General features: G+C 37.2%; 1 protein-coding gene across 1 annotated transcript; it reads right to left on the bottom strand.

Moving 5' to 3' along the window:
* Positions 1-318: 318 nt before the first annotated feature.
* On the bottom strand, positions 319-19,864 carry LOC131787239 (dual specificity tyrosine-phosphorylation-regulated kinase 1A-like). The gene is made up of 9 exons (XM_059104329.2): positions 19,491-19,864; positions 12,661-12,722; positions 11,666-11,871; positions 10,365-10,553; positions 8,982-9,129; positions 7,510-7,796; positions 4,260-4,406; positions 3,956-4,096; positions 319-3,427 (listed from the first exon to the last, which is right to left on the bottom strand). The coding sequence occupies exons 2-9, from the start codon at positions 12,695-12,697 to the stop codon at positions 2,465-2,467; spliced, it is 2,118 nt and encodes a 705-aa protein (XP_058960312.1). The 5' UTR covers positions 12,698-12,722; positions 19,491-19,864; the 3' UTR covers positions 319-2,464.
* Between the last annotated feature and the right edge of the window lie 3,613 nt (positions 19,865-23,477).

Below are 23,477 nucleotides of genomic sequence, written 5' to 3'. Positions count from 1 at the left end.
CAACCTGGAACTCTTGGTCCTGCGCACCATGCACAAGGCCACCAGGTCTCCTGTGGTGAAGTGCTTAGCTGCCTTTGATCCTTTCCACCCTGATACAAGTGTGCATATTCTCCATACTGTTCTCTATGCATTCCCTGAGGTGCTGATGAGGAGAACTTGTTTCATAATCAAGAACTTCTCTAGTTGGTGACCATTTCCTTTATTCTCATGACCTTAATGTGTGATTTGGGGGTGATATTGTAAGGAGAAATTAGATGCAAGTCACTATTAGGAGTTTAAGGGTTAAAGAATAATAAAATACCTTGATGTGAAACTTTACATCTTCTTTTATTAAAAAAAAAAAGACTTACATGACACTTTATTAAGTCTTGTAAGACTCCAGTTAAAAATCAAAGTTTTACAATATTTTACAGTATACTATCTTTTCTTAAAATGTACATCTTTTTTTTTCATTGATTTCTTGCCTAAATCGCTTTTTGGTGTTAAGTCAGGCTTCAGCAAGAGCTAAAAGGCACGCATTTTGTGCCATTAAATAAAGTAAAAGAAAACGCTGGCTTTAAAATTTTTGCAAGAGAGCCGACAAAGCTTCAACACATCATTAGTTAGCTGCTCTAGAAAATAAAATTGCACAGCAGAATTTCTGCCTAAAAGTGGAAATAAGTAAAAAAGAAATGATACCACAAGGTAACCCTTTTGAAACCATTGCAGGTGATAGAAGTAAAACTTAAAAACAGAAGACCAACGCGTAGATAAGGTCTCGCAGCTGCGAAGTTCCGACTAGTAAAAATTAATTTACCAGCTCAAATTTGATGGAAGGCCAGTTTTTAACAGCCTACCTCTAACGTATTAACAAGGAGCAGACCTACATTTCCTTGTGACATCACTTTGCGTGATAACACATGGTCACGTAAGCATAAGAGTAAACCCTGTTCCATCACGCATAGGTCACGCGTGTTCACACACGATCTATGATGAACGGATAAGTAAATTTCTTTTTCGAGTGAAGTTTGCGCGAACCCCTGACTTGGAAAAAAGCGAGCGTCTAACCAAAGAAACAACACGATTATTCACAAATTTCCCATTTCCTTTCCATTCAATAAATAATTTAAGCATCACATGTTCAACCATCCCCAAAATTTCAATTCTTTCGACGAACTGTATAAAGAATCGATGCCCTCCTAAGGGGAAAGGGGGGGGGGAGAGGACGGGGGACGAGGTCTGTTCGCATCGAACGTTTTCATGCTGGTCCTAGAGCCACTAAAATAAATAAATAAATTACATGAAATATTATCAATAAAATATGGGAAATCGAGACTAAAATAATATATTCCGATGCTGTTTATAAGGGCTGATCACGATTCTGTGCGACTTCAGTATTACATAGTGTTATTTTGCTACGTGGCTACAAAACCAAAATTTTTTGGTTGAGAACACAGCTTCGAAAACGTGACACGAACAGACTCCCAATAAGTTAACCGTATTTTGACAGACTGGCCTAAGATGAACACCAAAAAATTCCCAAGACTTGCGAGTTGTCACACAAGATTTCTCTTGCCAGGTAAAAAATGATCAAATAAAAACAAAGTTTTAAAAGGTAGCAAATGGACGAGTATTTGAGTCCAAACAGAATAAAAACAAATGACAAAAGATCATCTTTGCGCATCATCGAAGCTTGGCAAAAAAAAGGATGACTCTTTCAATTACCAATGATTTGGCAGCTGTTAAAAACTTGAGCACATCAAAACAATATGAACATCAACGGTAAAATGTGAAGCAAATTAATTGGGTCAAAAATGTCATCCAAGACTAAACAAATCCCTAGAGTCGAACAAGTTTCAAATGAAGTTCCAAGACAACAACAAATTCTCCAGGTATGACAAATTTTCTGTTTTAAAACAGTCAAGCTTCACTCTGAACGTTGGAAAAATTCATGTCGTGTTGAGGAGTGTTATAATCATCGAAAGGAATAGACAAAACGTTAAAACACTCTCCCCAAACTCACATAACCATTCCAAATCAGAAAAATCATTTCAGACGCATTTCCCCCGAAGGCAATCGAAAAAAGACGAAAACTACAGCAGCTAGCTGTCAAAAAGCAAGCGCGCACGGGCTAGTAGCTGCACGTCTATACAAGAGATAAGAATTAAGCGGCTGGCATCGCAAGCGCATGCGCATTCTTAGAACACTGTACGGCGTTGACGCCATTTTTGGAGGTTTGGAGGCATCAAAGGGGGCGGGACAGCCGTAGTCGAAAACCCGGTATTCTATGCCCCTTGTTCCGCCAAGGAGGGGGATTTTCCCCTTATACAGGCAACTTACGGTGTACAGAAGAAAACGGCCCTCAAATTCCTACCGGAGGAACATTGCCCGCAAATTTATGGGGCAGAGGGCAGCGGAACAGAGCAGGACCAGGCGGGTGGGCGTCGTCACCGCGTATGTCATCGCCAGGTTTTTTTCGGGATCCCTAATTGCTAACCACCGGACTTTGTTGAACGCAAACCCCAACCATAGGGGATTCGTCTCCCGGTGAATGCTGCCGTACAAAATCCCTCCGGTGTCCCACTGAAATCCCCCGCGGATTAGCCACCGAATTAGGAACTGTCGTGGATGATCCCACGCAATTAACTTCATGTTCCCCCGGATTAAGTGACAAGTTCGTTGCAGAGTAGTTGAGTTGCGTAAACGCTTCCGGGGGGAGAGAGCTACCCACAGCTGATCCATGAGGCTCAACAGTCATTGAATTGCAAGATGAAGACGACGAGTAATTAGAAACAGTTTCTGAGCTGCAATATACTCCTCCACTGACACCGAAGTCTCGTCCCTGGCTTCGTCCTGCCTCGCCGCTGTGAAGAGATGTGTTAATTGAGGCGGAGCTGTAGGCTGACGAGCCTTCACTGCGAGCCCCTGGCAACGTCGCAGTTTGTTGAATTCCTTGCCCAGCGATTCTCGAATCGGAATTATTACAAGTTCTCTCATTAGTTCTTTTAAATTGCGATGACATCCCTCCGCCCCCATTGCCCCATGTCTGTGGTCCTTTTCCACTTGGGCTGTCGCATTCCATGGCAGATGACGTCACAGTCGCGTGCACAGTGGGGTCGGAGCATGCGCGTGTGCCACTGCTGGACACCGCAGTGCTGGTTGTGCTTGAAGTTCTATTCGTCGTACCTCCCAAGGCGGGAGAAGAATTCGCTGAATGCGAGGTGTTTGTGCTTTCGTCAGCAGTCTTTTTGAAGAAGCAATGTTGCAAAGCTTGATAGGGCGCTATTCGAGCTTTCGGGTCATATTCAAGCATGCGCAAAACAAGGTCCTTTAATTTTAAATAATCTTGAAGTGAGTGTCCAGATTCTCCTTGTCTTCTGCCGCCCGGTCCGCCTTTCTCGCATCCCAAAATATCGTGTAGTTTCCTTGTTCCCGGCGGTCGGTATTCCTTGGGTAAAGGAAACAAAACGCTTAAGCAAATGTTTCTGAAAAGGCAAAGGACATATATACTGCCCTCCATGGATAGGCGACTTCCTTCTCCAACCATTAAAATACCTTTGGAATACAGGTCGTAAACTCAATGAGTTCCACAATTTACATGGTCATGGCAAAATTTTAGAATACGTCAAGTTCCTTCACTTGGCGTGTAAGGAGCGAGGAAGGAAGAGAAAGAGAGGGGAGATAAACAGGGCGGGAACGGGGAAAGAGAGATGGCGGAAAGGGAAAAACGTATAAAGGGAACGATGGAGAGAGAAAGGAAACAAAACAAGGAGAGACCGTGGGAGGGAGGGTGATAGGAAGGACAAAAGGAAGCAAGAAGGGACGGGGGGGGGGGAAGGGTGTGAGAGATAGGAGAAGGGAGAGGGAAAACGTGAAGGGGTTGAAAAGAAGGGAAGGAGGTAAAAGATGGAAGATGGAGCAGTGGGAAAAGCTGCTACTAATTTTCTGTCTCTAGTATAGTTACAGATTGTCTTACCTTTTTACCGTCCTTACTAGATTTACAAGCGTATGTACCATCTGGTAAGCGATCGAAAAACTTCCTAGCTTTAGGCGCACTTTCCAACATGTGATTTGGAGGAATGCCTAAAACCTCGACAACTTTCATCATTTGATCAAACTGAAGAAGAAAGACAGCATAACTATGAGAATAAGGACGTAATGGATATTTCAAACTAAAAGTACAACGGAAAAAATTTAATTTTTGACGTCATGGACAATAACTATTCACATTTGCGTGAGAGTAATAGTTGTTACTTAGAAAAAAACAATCATTCATTCACCTCGTTTGCCCCACTGAAGAGTGGTTCTCCGGTGTGCATTTCGACCAAAATACATCCCAAACTCCACATGTCAATTGCAAGATCGTAAGGCACGCCTAGAAGTACTTCCGGTGAACGGTAAAACCGACTTTGGATGTATTGGTAAATCTGCGTAAGAATTAAGAATTAAGAATTAAAGCCAAAATGAAAACCCACTAACATGGAACACGAAAAAAGCGCGAGAGGAAATCGAGCATCATAGGGAAATGGACGTGAACTAAAGGATCATTGGAATATAATAAGCCTTAGAGGGGGATCAGCTCAATTTTATAGTAGCACAAACAAAATCCTTCGACCCTTTCACCCCCCCCCCCAAAAAAAAAAATCAAGCAACACATAACGACCGGTCCCTGAGAAGTGCAAAGCGCGTTGACGAAATGCGAGACGCACGAAGCTTGCAAACGCAATCATAACAGTAAACGCTGATCAACTAAGATCTTACAGAGTTTACACTAAAAATATATTCGTATTTGCAGCGCTATGTCAGACGCAAAAAAATAATAATCAATGAACGAATAAATAAACATAAATATATAACATTATGATTAAAACGTTGCTAACCGTGGGCATTTTGACAGAAAAGTCGGAAAAAGGGCTTAGTTGCTTTGAGATTCGAATAATTGACGTAAAATGTTTATGAGAAGAGGAAAGATGGATAAAAGTACGACAGAATTTCAAACAAAAATCTATTAATAACGATGACAGCAGGAAGTCCATGTCTTCTGGTCAAAAACATTTCAATTTATAAGTTAAAACTATCTGTCAAAGTTTTCTTCCGCCTTGATTCCAAAGGAAGTCTTAACTGCGGGAAAGTTATGCCCGCACGGAAACTGCTGTTACCAAGAATAAGCCTGATTCTTTTTTCAAAGGAAAACTGAATTGAATAAAATTTTAACTAAGGTCTTTACAGTCCATTACAGCGGTAAGGTTGGAAGTATAGAGGTTATCTTTTAACTAAAAAAAAATTGATATTAGGCCAGCATTTCGCTTCCACCTGCTAAATATTGTCGCCAGAAAGTCTGGCCTCGTCGAAAAGCCCGGAGGGAATTTTCGCTTTTAATTGCAGTCATTTCGTGATTTGAAAGGGCTTCTGAAAGATTTTGAAAAGGAAACTATTACGTTGAGGCAATTTAAACACAATCGATGGCTCGAGAGCGACAAAGACGCATCAACAATCTATTTGTTGGTGTAATTAATTAGCTAAAGTCGTAATTGCGAAATATTCCTCCGACGTTTTTTTTTTTTTCTTTTTTTTTTCTTTCGCGTACATTTAAGATTTAAGACACGTGCTAGTCTCGTGCACAACAAACTTTAAATACTAGAACTTCAAGAAATGGAAATGACAGAAATTACCTCAAAACACCTTGCTTTTAATCAATAATGTAAAATGTGTGGTGTAGGAGGCAAGTTTTATTCAGCAGAGTTGATTTGCATACTTCCTAGACACTTTTCAATTACCACACGGCTCTGTTTGTATAAGACAACGCGCTGTGATTGGTCCGTGTTCACCAACAGTTGTTTAAATATTAATTCGTATTATGTCGGTACTTCTGAGAAGTATTGTTGCTTGCCTTTGTTCCCCTAATTCATTATGAATCGGCTGTCATCGTCAAACGCGTTGAAGTGTGGAGAAAATTCACTCTGATATCACAATGAACACTGCTACGCGCGGGTGTGTTTTCTCTGGCTCCAAGGCTTTTAGGACAATAGGAAAGCCACATTTTTTTTCCTTTTCTGTTTAAATTGTTCGGCTATACACTAAGAGCCCTCGAGAATCAATAAGCACGAGTCAATTTCCGACAAATTAATTGATATTAGGATGAAAACCTCAACATTACAGACTCTGAAACGTCAAACATCGAAATTTCATAACATTGCACCCACAGTTGTCAACAAAAGAGCTTGAGCAAAATTTCACACGTAACAGAAGATACTTGTAGATTTCATCTAAATAGAATATAAACTGCACTAGTCCGTTGACTGAATAACATTCGCACAAAAAAAATATATGCTTTAGAGAGATCGAAGTTGTTTATTTTGTGTTCAGTTCGGTTTTCCTTGACCTTTCCAACAGATCTCTAGCGAAATTCGAAAACAATCACTTTGCCAATGCAATCAAGTAGACTTAAAAACAAAATATCCACCAGTCGATTGACGAGTCCATAAAAGCAAAACAAATAACGTCGACAATCAGACTTCAATCTGAGAGTTTACTAAAGGCCAAACACTTCACTCTCACGGCGCTTCTCTCAACCATAGAGCCTGTGTTCCAGCGAGCTAACAGGAAAACATGTCAAAAAGCTTAGTGAAAAGGAGGTGGGTGAGTGGGGGGGAGGAAAGGGAGCGTAACTTACAAATGGACGGGCTTTCCATCCAGAAAGAGAGGGCATAATACACTGAAGTCGGATGATGTGTTGGAAATCGAGATGGAGTGTTACCTTCCTGCTGCAAAACGATTGATAAGTGCTAGCAAGCGTGGTGCATATTCGATATGACTCAATTATTGACAGCCATCACATCCCTTTCCTGTAAGAACACCGTCAACACCATTTCAAGTCCGAGGGCTTTCCCTGGACGAGACTTCAACACAACTTTTGTAAAATATGCGAGTGTAGATGTCGCCTGTTCAGCCAATCAGGTCACTAAAAATAATTTGGTGTAAGCAACGTTTCCCGTGCTCGCTACGATAAAAAGCAACACGCAACGTGTCTCAACCAATTTGATGAGAAAATCTGACAGCACCCAGTCAGCCTCAAAAATAATCGTTAACAAGCTTTCGCAATTCTTCCCGCGCTTTTCACCAGCGGTTTGTCTCAACCAATAAGCATAAAGAATCTGTCTTTGCTGCCATCAGCAGCAAAGAAAATAACCCTAATATTAATTTCACGTTTTTTCCCGCACATTTCCCTGCCATCTAAATGTTCTGTCAAAAACTACATAATTGAAAAAGAGATTTTTCCCTGTGCTTTTCACAGGCGGTTTGTCTCAAACTTAACCCCGCAGCACGTCTCAACCAATAATAATAAAGAATTTGACTTTGCCACCAATCAGCGGCAAAGAAAATAACCCTAATATCGCTTTCATGATTTTTCCCGCGCTTTTCACTGCTACCAAAATGTGCTGTCAATAATTACATAATTGGAAAAACGCAAAAAATTATTTTATAAAAATTATCAAAACAAACGGAACAAACCAAAGATACCGTTCTTACCCTTTGCCCAAGCTGACATGAACTTCCAAAATCCACAATCTTGATGGCACTTCTTTTAGGATTGCACAACAAAATGTTCTCAGGTTTCAAATCGCAGTGAATAATATTTAGTTCAGGCGTTGACAAGTACAGTAACGCGGTGCACATCTGCTGCGCGAATTTCCTCGTCAAATTCAATGACACTCCTCTAAAGTTCGTGTTTCGTAGCAAGTCGTACAAATTGTACGATAACAGTTCGAACACTAAGCACAAATGATTCCTGTACATAAAGTGTCTCTTAAGCCGCACTGTTGAGAGAGATCAAATGAACAAAATCAATGAAGTAGAATAATATTTCAGTAAAAGCAAGCTGAAATCTCCCTTCTGTGTCTTATACAGGTGTTAACCCTTTACACTGTAACATCAGTATGTATATTCTCCATACTGTCCTATATACCTTGCCTATGATGTTAAAGAGGAGATCTTGTTTAAAAATCAAGAAATTCTTTAGTTGCTGATCATTTCCTTCATTCTCATGACCCTAATGAGTGATTTAGGGGTGATATTGTAAGGAGAAATTAGATGTTAGTCACTCTTACGGGTCAAAGAGTTAAACCCTAGTGGCAGTAGTTTACCATACATTTGTTGCTATCGCTTTAAGAAGTATGAGACGTGTGAATTTGAACGCTATTCCCTCGTTGATATTTTCAGTTGTTCTCATCAGTGACTGCTAGAGAATTTCATTGATTTCGTAAGGAGAAATTCCTTTGATTGATCATAGTAGGAAAGGGGTACATTGAGCAGCCAGAGTAATCCACGATCATATTGGTTTTGCCAACTCTGCTCTGAGATTGGTTGAGCAAGCTGGCGCTTTTCTCTCAACCAATCAGATGCAGAACTAAAAAATTCGCGCTTTCCCGCGCTTGGTATAGTTTGCTCTTGATATTGTCCTTCGTTCTGATTGGCCATAGCGATCATTTACTTTTGGTTTTGCGTCACACAATCGTATAACAATTTCAAATGTTTACACTCGTGACAAAGCTGAATAACGTCTGCGCATGTCACTAATAAGCTTATGAATCCATAGCAACGTATACATAAATAAAAATGGCGATATTTTTCAAAATTTTGAAAGTTTAACCATATTCATCCACTGAAACCCCTACTTAACAAACTTAGACTATCCCCGAAGACTACCGAGCATACATATCGACTTTGTTCTAAGTCAACCTACTCCAAATGCATCTTTATGATCGAAATGCAACAGTTTACAGGTAAGTTTGCATGCAAGTTTAATTAGCTTATTGTGATGTCATTGTTTTGCTGCACCAAGCTCTCAACCAATCATTTGTGGAACCTGAATTGATTAAGAAGTTGGTCACACGCGTTTTCCCGCGCTTGAGTCCGTCTGCATGTTTTACTATGGCGAGTTTTCATTAGCTAATTGTGATATCTTTCTTACAACTGATTGGTTGTTTCCTGGTTACTCTTACCGATGTAGTATTTTCCATCCGGATCGTGTGAGTTCATTAGCTCCAGCAAACGAACTTCTATCTGAGCTTGATTCAAAAATGGCTTCTTGTTTTTGATTATCTTTATAGCGATGTATTCGTTTTCCTGATGATCATACGCTTTGCACACCTATAAGGAGTTTTAAAAGAAATTGAAGAAAACACCGTCAAATAAGTTTACTGCCCGCTCTGAACAAGAGACTAAACGCAAGAAAATAGAAATACATTGTTGTTATAGCAAAAGTACAAGATCAACTCACAAAGAAACAATATTTAAAGGTGTGCTGTGACCAAAGAAGCCTGTATGCTTTCAAATTGGGAAAGAAAACAACAAAGACAACAAATAACAAACCCGATAATTCCAATTGGCCACCGTAGAGAGTTTCCAAGCTGACGTCTCAAGCGAAGCCCTTCGTCAGAGCGAATCTACTTCCATAACTATCTTCGCTCTTACGAAGTGCTAACACTCAGCTTTAGAAACTTTTTAGGGTGCCCGATTTAAATCATCAAATCAATTGATAAAACAAAATTATTCTATTAAAACCCCCCACTGTCACGCTACCAGTTTCTTCAGAAACTTACCCCCTTTATTCGATTTTTACCCTAATGTTGGGGTTTTTTTAATCATGTGCTTTTTTTTTCTCGTTTTTTTTTTTCTGTTTAATGCAACATACAAGTGAGAGAATAATAAATGAAATCAACACTTTGTTATGTTTACTAGATACTCTAACTTTCATTCAGGGGTAAAAACATGAAAATGAAAAGTTATTTCAAATATTGAAAACATGACATAAATTCTACTGCTTCAGTAGAAACAAAGAAATTACATGGTTGTATATATTGGAAAAAAAAATTGAAGTTCCACAATTTACTCAAATATTCTGCTCACATATATGTTAAATATTAAGTTGGAAATTGCAGAGGAAAACCCTAAGCATTTGCACATTTACATATCACAGAAAAACACTTTAAAATACTGACTATTAATTTATCCAAATTCTAGCCCCCAAAAAAATATTTGGGCTGTTTGTGAGTCAGCCTGAATAGGGCAAAAAATTAGTCTCTATTTTCATCAAATTTTGTGTAATTGTAATGCTGAAGTTGGAATCTTTCCACCCTAAAAGCTAATTCTGATTGCCTTTCAACTTCTCCTAACTTGGGCAAATCACACTACTGTAAACATTCAGCAAGAAAAATACAAAAAATAATCAAGAAAATTAAAATAAATATTCTGCATGCCAGTCGTGTTGAAAAATAACAAAACAATTACCTTTACATAAGTAAATATATTATTACTAAAGTGCTGATTGTGATTTACACATGCGTAAATTAGAGAAAAAAACAGAAAAAAAATTTATATTTTACCTGGCCAAATGAGCCTTTTCCTATGAGAGACTCAATCTCATAGCGATCAAACCACTTTTCCCCTGTTTTAATGATGTAATCAAAGTTTTCATCGTCATAGCCATCATTGTGCAGTCGCGGCTCTTTTTTGTGGCCTCCTTCATCATTCTTCTCCAACTCCTTGCGTTTCTTCTTCTTGGCATAATACACCTAAACAAATAAACATTGTTATAATGATGACACAAGTGTCCCGTTTGAATATACACAACTCAAAAATTAATAAAAAAAACTAAAATTGGAATTCTTTCCCCGACTCGTGAGAGATAGTCTCGTTTTAAATAACTCTCATTCTTGAAAATTCAATCAAAAAGTCACCTTGAGCAACATGAGCGAACCAAATCTGACTAGCGTTAAGAACTTGGGGTTTCAACATTTAAAAAATAGTTCTAGGCATTTAGATCACTTTATCTTGTAATTACATTCTTTGTCAATACACTTACAGACTTCTTTTATTTTATTTATACAGTAGCTGTAGTTTAGGATATTTTCAGGTGTTTGTTTTTAACAAAGGCAAATTTCTAAGTTTTTAATCATTTAATATTAACAAAGGACACTGGTTAATCAGTTTGTATACTTTTGTGTGTTTTACTCTGAGCCTCTAAATTTAAAGTTATTATTCTTGTCATTAATCTTATTATTATTATTATTATTTTCATTATAATTACTATTATTATTATCATTATCATCACCATTATTATAATTATTATTATCATTATAACTACTTTTATCATAATTATGAAACACTCCTCTTTTCTGACCAACAAATCTCGAGAGTGTACACACTTACACTGTATCAAAGCATATCTTTCAAAGTAAATGCTCGACTGTTTTTTTCTCCTTATCAGAAGAGCTATACACATGATTACAAGGCTAGTTAATTTGTTTGATTTAGTGAGAAAGTATTGATTGAAAAAAAATTTGGTCATCTGAAGTAAGCAGAGTATCTACTTCCTGTAATACATTAAAATAGCTTCTGTCTTGCTGCATTCAAATCCCAACTCACTAAGAGAAAACCCCAGATTTAAAGTTAGGCTCAAGGTGGAAAAGGTTCATTTAACTGTGGATTAACCCTGTGATTCCCAGAAGTGATCAACACATAACTTCTCCCTACAATGTTGATAACTTATCCAGCAACAGGTGACGAGAATACTCAAAGTTATCACATAGAAGTTGCTATTTTGATCTAACACCAAATGTTTAGCAGCTAGAGGGGAGAATTAACAATCACATTAAGAATTAAGTCATTGGACATTCCACGCTACCTCGTTAATGTGCTTGTAAGTTTTGATCAAGTCCACACTGAGCTTTCTTAGGGGTGCAGAGCTCGGGTCACGAAACGTAGTTGGGATCTTGCCATAGAATGTTTGAACTCCAGCAAAATCCACCTCATCTACCGGTTGGTCTTCTGTGTTTCCAGCAATGTAATTCATGTCAGAAGCTACTCTGGATGTCTGATCTCCATTGCCGTCTTTAAGGAATAGCGGAGAGAAAAAGTGAACAAGTAACATTAGAACTGCAAAAAATACTACCAAGTAACATAGCAACAGAAGTAGTAAAGAAGCCAAGAGAATCAGCCAGTACAAAGCACAGACGTTTCTGAGATGGTGAAGGTAACCACAACAAGAACATTATTCAAACTAGTCCTGACAAGCTCTGACATTAATGGAACAACTTGAAAGAAAAGTTGTGTTCTTTAGAGAATTACCAAGTACTAGCAAGCCTGTCTCTGAATTCTGAGATGCCCAGCTCTAAAGACATTTCATTTAATCACAGCTATTTAAGTACACACAGTTTGTCATCTCTGGCATGTGGGTTCTGCCAAAGCAGAGCCCATGGAAAGCTGTCTTAACATTTTAAACTAAACTACAGAGGCAAAAGATCTGTAACAAGAGCCTCAGAAAATAGCAATTAACCTCCATTTTCCCTGCCTGGAAGATAATTGTTTTGGAATGCTCTTGTAGATGTTCCTTTGAAGATGCTACATGCACATCAAACTTTGTCCTCATTTTTTTTTGCACTGTATGAAACTACTTTCAACACACAAGAGTTGTCAAATAATTCTTCAACGAGGAAAAAAACAAAAGAGGAAACAGTAAATCAAGGTAACACAAGGAAGACTGAGGATGGAGAAGACAGGAAAATTCATTCTAAATTTTTTAAGACGTACAAGCTACCAGGTGGCTTCTTTATCAACAGTAAATCATGTTACCATACTTGACTCTGTGCTGGAATTTAAATATTTTAGATATACACTGACCTCTATCAGTAGTTGCACCCCCAGGAGGAATTTCCATCACCTACTCCTGCATGACATCCTAGCTGCACAAAGAGAAACAGTCCTGATTCATATGCTGGCAATTTTAACACCAAAAATATTGGAACAAAACAAATGCAGAAACCTGTGTCAAAAGCACATGCATTTGTTAAGGCTAAAATGCTTTCAATGTCTGTTTTTTCTTCCTTTTCTTCATTTTGGTTCAAAGTTTAAAGCCTTAACATTACTTTGTTATGACATCCACAACAGCTAATGAAATAATTAATTGGATTTTGATTTCATTTTAAAAGACAAACTCATGGAAAAAAAGGGAAATATTAACAACAAATTGGTAAGATTCTAAACAACTACTATCATAAGATTTCATTGGTTACAACTGATACACTTAATCAAAAATAATTTCCCTAATGGCATGTCTAGCCCACGTGCACCATAAAAACTAATGGCGCATGGAGAGAGAGCATAATCCTGCTGCTAATCAATTCCTTTGAAAGGCAGGTTTCAAAATTACATATCTGTCATCATCAAAATGTGAATAAAACATATGAATACTGTGAAGGGTTGAAGGTATGTGAATACAAAGAAGCAAATAATTCTACCACAGCAATATCAGTCAAGAGTAGAAGGGCCTCAAAGGAAGTACTTTACACTAATTGGTGTCATTCATTTGTGACAAGTAAAATTAAGCATCATCAGAATCGCACACATGGGTAAACCAAGAACACACCATGCTATAAAAATTATGCTGTGAAAAGTATCTCATAGTAAAATGATGCTTTTTTGACTCTCAACTGGTGACAATTCTTAGGGGTAAATTATATGCAACATAACAGACCGAAAAGCAAATTGTAAGACTGACTTTTGAGCAAAATGATTTGTCAAGTACTGTACACTTAAAAGTTGGGTTACGTTATCTTTTCTGCCAGATGTTAAAATTGAAACAAAAATACAAAGACTACAGCAATAAATGTTTGCCCTTTTTTCTCCAATAAATGGTTTATGTAACTTAAGATGATTGTTGTAGGCATTTTCTTTCTTCTGCTTGCACAGAGACCCCCTGGACTGATACAAATCCAGTTTAACGTCACAAATAGTGACATGCTGGGTGTAATGCAATGTATTTGATTTCCACTTTTTGCTTTTAACCTAACTCGCAAGGCTAAATTTAAGACTATCAGCACACAAAGCCTTACTGCCAAGAAAAATAAAAGACTTGAGAAATAATTTCACTCACACTTACATGTAGGTTAGAAATGAAAATGACAGATTTCTGTAGAACATTAAGCTCAATAAATTAATTCCTCAAAGCAGCTTCACAAATTAATAATGGAAATCTCTACAGAGTAGTATTATGAACAACTTTTTAAAACTAAAGGTTCATTAGAAAAAATATTATTTTTGGGTAGTTCTACTGCTATTTTAAAAAATACGATCTAAGCATGATTGGATACAAGCTAAAAATTGAACAATTCAAGACCAACTTTTGTGAATTCCAAGGCCTGCATTTTTCCATCAACTATATACAGGGGCACACCTTGAGTGCAAAGGATTACTACAACATAAATTTTAATGTTCACAACCATGAATGAAATGTTAAACATTAATGAAAAACTACCTTTTGCAGACTGATGTAGAAAATTGTCCTAAGTTTTCAGGGTAGAAAGAACCTCTTGTCACTACTATAAATTTTGCCCCATCTGCACTAAAATGTTGAGCCACACCTCACAAAAAACCTACTCAATTTCACACACGACCTTTCAGGATATCAACCACAAGGTATAAAAGTGTTTAATAGTGATGAAATTAACTTTTTTGTGGTATTTACTTGGTCATAAAACAATTTAATTCACGCAGTTATGACAAGAGAAGACTTATGAACAATGCTTGTCTGAAATGAAAAAATGAATTTCTTTTGTTACCTGAGTAAATAGAAAGAAAAGAATATCCACTTCCACAAAGTATTTTTCCCTGCTCTGTGACCAACAAGTGAATGAAACACATGAATTATAAATCTAGATTTCAACCAATGACTATTTAATTAACCTAAAACAAAATTAACACACATACAACAGCTAACTGAATTGCTTTGCTGTTGTGAACAGATATGATTTTTTTAATCACATTTTTGCTATTTTAAACTACTTTCCAGAATGTTGTCTACAGGAAATTACTTATATAACTTACAGTATGACTAATTCTTGTGTACTTTGAATTACAGGAAAGACTTCTGAGTAGGAAATGCTTGGTTATAAATAAAATTCTTAAAAAAATGCTATGATTCTTCATAAATAATCAACAAGGAAGTTGATTTGAAACTCCTGTTGAGACTGCCAAAATGGACAAACACTTTCAATCCAAAACAATAATTAAACAGTCCATTTATTTCATTTATCACAAAACATGTAAATCTGACTGTCAAATAAAAGCTTGGCCTCATGCAAGATTTTATTGACTTTCTTTTGATTTTACAGACATAGATTCAGCATTAGCTTGCATTCTGGAGTCACACGTCAGACATTTCTGATCCTTTATCCTTTTTGATTGATCAACATCAAGAAGGGTTAAAAATATTTCAAACCTTAACTCTTGACACCAGTTCGCAAAAGGTTCTGATTGGTTAATTTTTGTAACTGTTTCCCTGACAGCAGTCATTTAAACCAACAACTAATTGTTTCCTACAACCACCCACTGTTCTGATATTTAAACATATTATCAGTATCAATGGTACTGCTTAGAAATACAAAACTGTTTTTAAAATGCTTGGTTAATTAACAAAATGGTTCAGGTCATGACCACTGTGTAACTCTGCATTTCTCTTTTATTTCTTGTTCTGTCTTTCACCTTCTTTTCTTAAGTGAAACAAAACCCTCTCTTGGGTGCACATGAACAAGTAACTGTAAAAAAGACTTGTTCAGTAAAGGATTCACTCTTGAAACAGGACATCACTTTACCAGTTCTAAAAATTATTAGTTGGATATATATCATACACAATACTCTGGAAGACAAATAAATAAAAAGTTACAGAAAGTTCCCAATGGCACTTGTCATCAAATGATATATAGTAGACCAAGTTAGTTCATGTTTGCAGGCTCCCTAGGCAAGGATTAAAATGACTCTAGGAAGGGCCAAAATCAAATTAAAGCCCAAGAACATAGCCTGTATTACTACTATTATTTCTTTGTAGGGCATTGAGAAAATTAAAACTGAAAATAAAAAACAAAACAGGGTAAAAAATCACGCTAACATTTGCATTGGCTAAAATACATTTTACCTCACCAAAATCTTCACTTCAACCCGCAAAATGTGCCACATTGCCTGACAAAGAGATGTTAATTAACATCAAGCTTGATAGAGGATATTTCCTTATTTTTCAACTTCAAATTGATTAAACAGTTGTCTTCCAGGCATTATAATGTAAGTTCACTCAAACAGCTTTCAAGAGACTTTTTAAGTTTGAATCCAACTCTTTAACAAGAGATAGAGGTTGGTGTTGAGTGTTATATAGTGAAATGTTAACCCTTAAGTTATATTTTGTTTCCTTCTTTGGGGGTTTAAATGTCTAAAAGGAGGTACATCTAACTTCCCCACTTAATTGCAAATGTTTTTTTTTTAACTTTTGAAAGTAACATGACGAAAGTAAACAGGAAACTTTCGTAGCATCCAACTCTTATATTACAATATTAATGAAAGCATCCATGATCTGGGAATTCTGGATCTGAGCTACTTTAATTCAGAAATGGAGTTGTATGTTAGTACGTTCTCCTGTTACATTATCCAATCTCTTGTGAATTCATTTCTTAATTACAAACCTTGTAAATGGAGTGAAAGTGATTTTTTGTGGAGTGGGTGAAACGTGTGTTCACAGCTGTTTTTGTACGTGGATTAAAACCACTCCACCATTATTAAATTAGACCTCTGATCTATTTAATTTACAATTCAGAACTGAAAATGAATTAATACCATTGAATAAAACTGCAAATGGCATTAAGAATTCAATACAACTACTATTTCAGTAATCAATTACTGTTAATCAAGTCCACACTAATCTGTCAAGTAAACAATTCAAGTGAAATTTGTTTGTTTTTCTAATAGATCTGTCCAACAATACCTAAAACATAATTCAAAATGGGATTACAGTCCAGTTAGTGGATCATTTGAAATTTCCTGGACACTATCAAAAGCTGACTCTGATAATTCAATTACAATTTTGAAGCCATAAAAATATTTAAAGCATCATTAGACAATTAATTAATCACTAATTGATTTGTCTTGCTACATATAGATCCCTTCTCTCACCACTATGAACATTTCTAAACCTACATGGCTTTTTTAAGAACACCCATTTACTTTGAAGTTTGCTGCCATTTCAGAACCAAATATTATTGCTTTTAATCACCTCAAAAACTTTCTACAAAGATATTTTGCGATAAAAATATTACTTGGATTGAAAAAAAAAAATGTCTGAGATAAAAAATCAAGTACCAATATCAGAGTTGAAAATAGTTTTCTATTGTTAGGTTGGAACGTTCTTGCGCCCAGTTGTTCAAAGAATAGATAATGCTATCCAACAGATAAATCACTATCTAGTGGATAACTTTTAAGAAATGTACTGTGCTATCTACTGGATAGCGATTTACCTAGTGAATAGCATTCACCAACCTTTGAACAACAGTGGCCTGGTTTGATACACTTTGCTGAGCACAATCATAAGGCAAAAAGTAAGCAAGTCACCCTTTGGTCTTCTGAATGATGTTGATCTTGCATTCATTTCTTTCAAGTAAAATAATTTCTCTGCCAAGATTATTAGTTTTATCTTATTTGGAAGAATAAACTGACCGTTCTTAACAATATACTGACAAGTCCACTTGAGTTCTTTAGAAAAACTGGATCAGTGAAGGCAAAACTACAAGTGATGTAATGTTGAACAAGAAATGACATTTAATCTTCTGCCATTAATTTGTTTTATCATTGCCTCGAGCACTGAGTACAATTCTGAGACTGCATCTTGGGTTGGAAGCAACCACATGGTTGAGTGACATCAAAACACGCAGTATTTTGGCGCAATCGTCGTCTACAGAAGAGGCCAAGATAAACCAACTTAATGGACCGTGTAATTTCGTTCCTCGCTTAATACTTGTGGAATTAATAACAGAATATAATAAGTATACATATTAGCATTTTTAAAACATGCTACATATCGCAGACAATGTAACAAATTCATAGAAAAGCACTTGCAGTAGAACAAGAACACTTTCAGAAAATGCTCACGACATCGCAATCGAATACTTTTTTTCACATAGCCATGTCAAGAGGTCGTCTATAAGCTGAAATCCGCTCGCCGCGCAAAATGGCTTAACGAATTGTCTTTATGGAAACCCATCTACGACTCTATGAACTGTTACAATCTACAGACACTGAGGAAATCTGAACTAAAGATTTGAGAACGACTTATCTTTTCATTCTACTCTGAGAAGGCGACAGGATAATAAACAAGAAGCCAGCCGCACGCACCGAACTGTCGGCTACTTCAGCCCAATAGTCATTGATTTCTAGAAAGACGACTACAGAACTAGCAAGAGCAATACAGATAGAACTTTGTCTTTCTCACTAACGAAGTAGGCATTTACTCTAAACAACTAAACTGGACTTAAAAGCTAATCTGAACCCAAAACCGGTCTCATACAGGAAATATCAAGGTAGACAAGGCAGCTATGGCGAAAATTCAAATGAATGAAATTATAAACATGGCGGGCCAACATCGACGCTTTCGTACTCATGGAACGAGGTTCCAAAGTTTCATACTTTGTCTCTCATCGCATTTTAGGTTGAAATTCACCGAAACTGAAAGTCTATAGCGAGACGTACTTTTCGGATTTGAGGCGTCCATACAATGAACAATGATTATAAGCGACACTGTATGTCGGGAGGACCGCCAACAATTCAAGACTTTCGGACCTTTCATACAAAGCGAGTTACGGTTGCGCAACGAATGGACGTTAACCAACCGATAACATCAGAATCTTGCTTTCTTCTACCACATTTCCGCCCAAAATTATTCAAAATCTTAAAGAATATTGATTTCAAACAGTTGAGACCTGGAAGATCGACAACACAGACAATAACACCAGGTAATTTCCCTTCGTAAGGCTGTCCTTGGCGACTTAAAATCTACAGTTCGCCGCGCGTCAAAATCTCTATCAGGCATAGTTTCTCTGAAACCCTCTTCTCAAAACGACGAAGAAGGCTGCAAAAAGCTTTCAAGAAGGTTTTCAGGACAATTCTAAACTTCGCCCCACACTTATCAACAGATTTAGGACTAGAACAGAGTTATAGATTTTCTCAAACAGCAAAACCTCCTTCGAGATCGCACTTTCGCAGCTGACACCATGAAAGATGTAAAATACCGCGCAAGTAGTCAAGGTAAATTAAAGACAGATTCTCACATGCACAACGGGTATCCTTTTCCAACAAACCATAACCTTTCCTATTAGAAACATATATTACGTTATAAACTTTGCAAACAGTGCGCACAAGCTGCTGTCACAGAGCTCGCTCATTAACATTTTAGCAAAAATAAACCACAAGGGTGTTTTGACAGTATTCAGCTCTTGGGAAGCACCTTGAGTCTACAAGGAGATCTCTCACATCTCATGGCCGCTCAGTGAATACTTCAACCCTTTGGTTTATCTTCACTAAGTTTCCGAGCGATCTGGAGCCCGAGCAGACAAGATAGACCGCCAAATTCAAAAACTTCTCTTAAGAGAGAGTCCTTCGCGAAAAAATATTTTCATATCTCGCATCTACGGACTTACCTGTGAAATTCAACGATCACTCTTCGTTCCTCAACGCGCATAGATTTTAGAGAAATCCATTCTGGTTGAGAATAACCACAAGCAAAGGGCTAACAATCCTGTGATCCCCAAAAAGTTGTCTTTCAACCAAAATTTCCTTCTTCCGAAAAAACAAAAATCGCGCGCTGAATCAGCAATCACGTTGAAGTTGAATCAATCGAACCGCTCCCCAATTACAACTTTTCCAGTCCTTTTCACACATCAATTATTAAGCTCCTGACTTGTCCAAGGAAAGCTTTTCAACGAAATTCTTAACTGAAACCGAAGTTCCATACGGTGATCGATTGCTCGGCGTTAAAAAAATTCGAAATTCGAACGAAATATTGTCCGATAAAACCGTTGAAAGGAGGTCGTAACAAAAACCCGATGACGCGACGCACTGTTGCTATGACAATGTCAATTACAAAAACGAAGAGTTGTAAGAATTCGACATTTAATCAGTAACGACGAAGAGCAAGCTTAACCGTGGTCTTTTTTAGCCTAAAAACCTCTTTTTTTTTGTTTTTTTTAAGCAGCAGCAGCAATAAAAACAAGCGAAAAAAATTCTCACAAAAGGAAGCAAACACGGTGAACTTGACAAAACGAGAGGAAAGATAAAAGTAACAAAACTGACTTCATTTTAGTAATTTTTCGACAGTTCTAGATTCACCAGGTTCGTATTAAAAAGAAATTACTTCTTTTCCAATACGTGACAGGAGTATTTCTGTGGTTTTGCATGTTTAACAACATTTGACAAGAGAATTAAGATATTCCTGGCTTCATTAAACGTGAGTATGAGTCATGTCAAAATGTGATCATGCCGGCTCCTAAAAGGGTGATGATCTCATAACTCCAATTTTCCACCTACCAACAACGAAGGCATTCATCCAAATTTAAAATATTCGTTCAAAAGAATAAATTCAATAACGGCAAAAATGAACTTTTAGAAATAAATGTGAAGATTTTTTTTCGGAAGCGAAAATGGCGGGGGGGATGGGGGGGGGGGGGAGGAAACCGAGGTGGAAAAAAATTGGCAGTTTCGCAAGCCGTTCCCCACCCGCTTCCTCTGCCGAAAAGAAAAAAGAAATTAAAAAAGAATGTACAAAAAAAGTCTCGAACTCAAATTATCTCTCCGGTTAACATTGCAGGTGACATTATGTACCTTCTTAGTTTAGTGTTTATTAAAACAAGATTCGAAAAGTCACTTTGCTTCACGATGGACTCTTTTTCACGAGTAAGGGATGGTATTGTAACCCACTCTGCAAAATGTTTGGAACCTCAGTGAAAAAAAGACTTATTGCCAAGCTCGCTTGGGGACTTAAAGGAATTTTTTTAATTTAAACGCTTCTGTTTTTTTTTTTACAGCAAACAATTCATTTGTTGCACACCGCGCTTCGCCCACTCAGACGCCTACAGTTTCTGCTTTCAATGTTAATCAAGGCTTACGTAAAAGCCTAGAGGCCCATACATTATGCTAAATAGTAAATGTATTAATAGATCAATTAAAAGTAAACAAATAAAGAAATAAAACAACAATTTGTTCCGAAAAAGGTGTACCTTAAAAACTAGTGCGGTACTCCTACTTAGCCCGAAATTTTTTTAACCATAGAGTTTAATTAATTTTCTACACGTGCAGTATGCAGGTATTTATGGTTCTTCATTTATCAGCGCGCCAAAGCGGCGCGTGATTTTATGAGAAAGAACCTAAATGAAAATAGCTTCTGAAACGCTCTCCGGATCGAGAAGAACCAGTAAATAGGCATGAGAAAATTGGTGAGGATTTCAAAAGTAGTCCCGAATCGTCTTTCTCTCGCTCGCCCCACTTTTTCTTGTACTTTTACTTTTACAATCCAGCTCCCTGGAACAGGGTATTGAAGTAAAAATGTAAGCCCCCTGTTAAACTTCCTAATTATATATAATGAAGGTTTGGCGTTTAGTGAACGCTTCCAACTCTACCCTATCTTCAAGAAATAAAGGTTTATATACTTTCTACAAGTTTTTTTTTTGTTTTTTTTTTGCTATTTAGTATGATTCAAACAGCAATAGAAAATCCTTACGCGACTTCGACCCCAAAAAAACTGTCAAAGGAAAAAAAAGTCAAAGAAATGGTGGGAAAAAATATATCACCGCTTTTCACGACAAGAAGAGATGAAATGATTCTTCTCAATACCGGAAGTTGAGTAAAAGTGTCCCTATGCGCGCACACCGATATGCGTCTGTTATGGGTAAATAAAGGAAGAACAGAGCTGAGCGATTGGAAGACTGCGTCCTGAACGCAACAACGCGATGATTCAAGTTTCGCCTTGACGGCTTTATTTTACTGGTCATATGAAAAAAAAAAATACACTTTACAGTTGGTCTAGAGATATGGTAAATAATAAAAAAATCGCTCGTAAAACCAAAGGCTCATGATAAAAATAAACAACCCCGGCGAGGGAGAGGTTGTTCAACCTTTGGACAGGTGATCATTATACGACGGAAGTGTTTGAAAGTTTGAAACAGGAAGACTTAATTTCAATACATCACACTAAACCAAAAACGCATTAAACTAATTTTAAACCACAAAATATTTGACGAGAAGTTCCCAACAAGATGTTTCCTACTAATAAATTTTGACTATGTGAAAATTTTCGAGATTATTGGTTTAATAACTATTTTTGATTGGACTAGCACATGATCGAGGGTTCTTTAATTATAGTCTCTAAGGCTTGGGGCAAAACAGTTTTTAAAATAATAGTAACTCACCAAGGAATCGAAGTGTAGCAATTCTTTCTAAATCTTCTTCTTATTTTCAAAGTAAAGGAATATTTCGTGCATCCAAGTTCTTTCGCGTGTTTTTGCTGCGCTTTGTGTTGAAAGAAGACGTCGGACACGTGCCGCATGTAACATGCGAACTGACAAATACGCACCCGTGTGTCACGGTTGTATGTCCATGGTACTCAGCCGATACATGACAGGATTTGAACTTTAAAGTCACTTGACATGACTGTGACAACCTGCTGGTTTGTATTAAGATTGCATTTTTAATAGTTACAGAATAAAATCAAGTACTCTTAGACAATAAAGATTTAAAAAAAATTCCATCCCATTGGCTGAAGGCCAAGTTCATCTTGTCGATACTCATATAAACAATCGAAAAAGAGACCGCCTTCCTTATGAATATGAAACATTGAGATATAACGCCATTCCGAGCTCCATAAAATGCTCTCATCTGAGAAAACTTTCCTTGTCGGTGATGATGCGAGTTATCTTCAAGTCAGCTGGGAAACACGTGTTTTGAGCAAACATGCATTATTTATAACAGAGGACGAGCTAGTGACTATTTTCTGATATTGCTTTGACCTGTTATGAATGAGATAATATTAGATTTCAGATAAACAATCTTGCTGTCAATATGAATAAAAAACCATCATTGAAAAACACCATCATTGAAAATTAAAAAAACAAACAAATGACAAAAAAACAAACAGGAAAAAAGACAACAAGTGACTCCGCACCAGTTTTTACCCGGACCTTCCACGGCTAAGAAGTTGTGCAGTTACACAGCAGGATCCGTCTACGAGATTCAGCCCCACCCTCTATTTGCTCGTAAATCCCCTTTTGACCCCTTATCTGAAAGTCCATTGTTTGTCGTGACCTGCGCCTCAATCTTACCGGTCCACCTTCCAATATGATAGATAAATGTTCCCTACGAAAACTCGTTTTCATTTAATTCATCGTATGTTAGTTAAACAAGAATCGGACTCATTCTTGATAAACCTGCGTAAAATACGTATGTCTGAAAACTCTATACCAGGTAGTGACCCATGCTTATGGCATAGTAACTAGAGAAAATCAGGAGAAAGAGATCGAGAGGCAGGTTCCATAGGCAACCCTCTTAGATAGATGACTTCGACTAGATTTATTCATAGCAGCCTCACGAACGGAAGTGCATGTGCAATCGGACACGTCCGTGTAAAGTCTAACATA

This window comes from Pocillopora verrucosa, chromosome 6, assembly GCF_036669915.1.
Source record: "Pocillopora verrucosa isolate sample1 chromosome 6, ASM3666991v2, whole genome shotgun sequence".
Taxonomy (NCBI): domain Eukaryota; kingdom Metazoa; phylum Cnidaria; class Anthozoa; order Scleractinia; family Pocilloporidae; genus Pocillopora; species Pocillopora verrucosa.
Note: the sequence above shows the minus strand (reverse complement) of the source record. Positions and strands in the feature narration are given on the sequence as shown.

Excerpts from the sequence above, each read along its gene's own strand:
- LOC131787239 (XM_059104329.2), bottom strand. The coding sequence starts at position 12,697 with ATGGAAATTCCTCCTGGGGGTGCAACTACTGATAGAG. Across the intron at positions 11,872-12,660 it reads GGGTGCAACTACTGATAGAG|ACGGCAATGGAGATCAGACA; the intron begins GTCAGTGTATAT and ends TATTCCTTAAAG. Across the intron at positions 9,130-10,364 it reads GAAAAGGCTCATTTGGCCAG|GTGTGCAAAGCGTATGATCA; the intron begins GTAAAATATAAA and ends AACTCCTTATAG.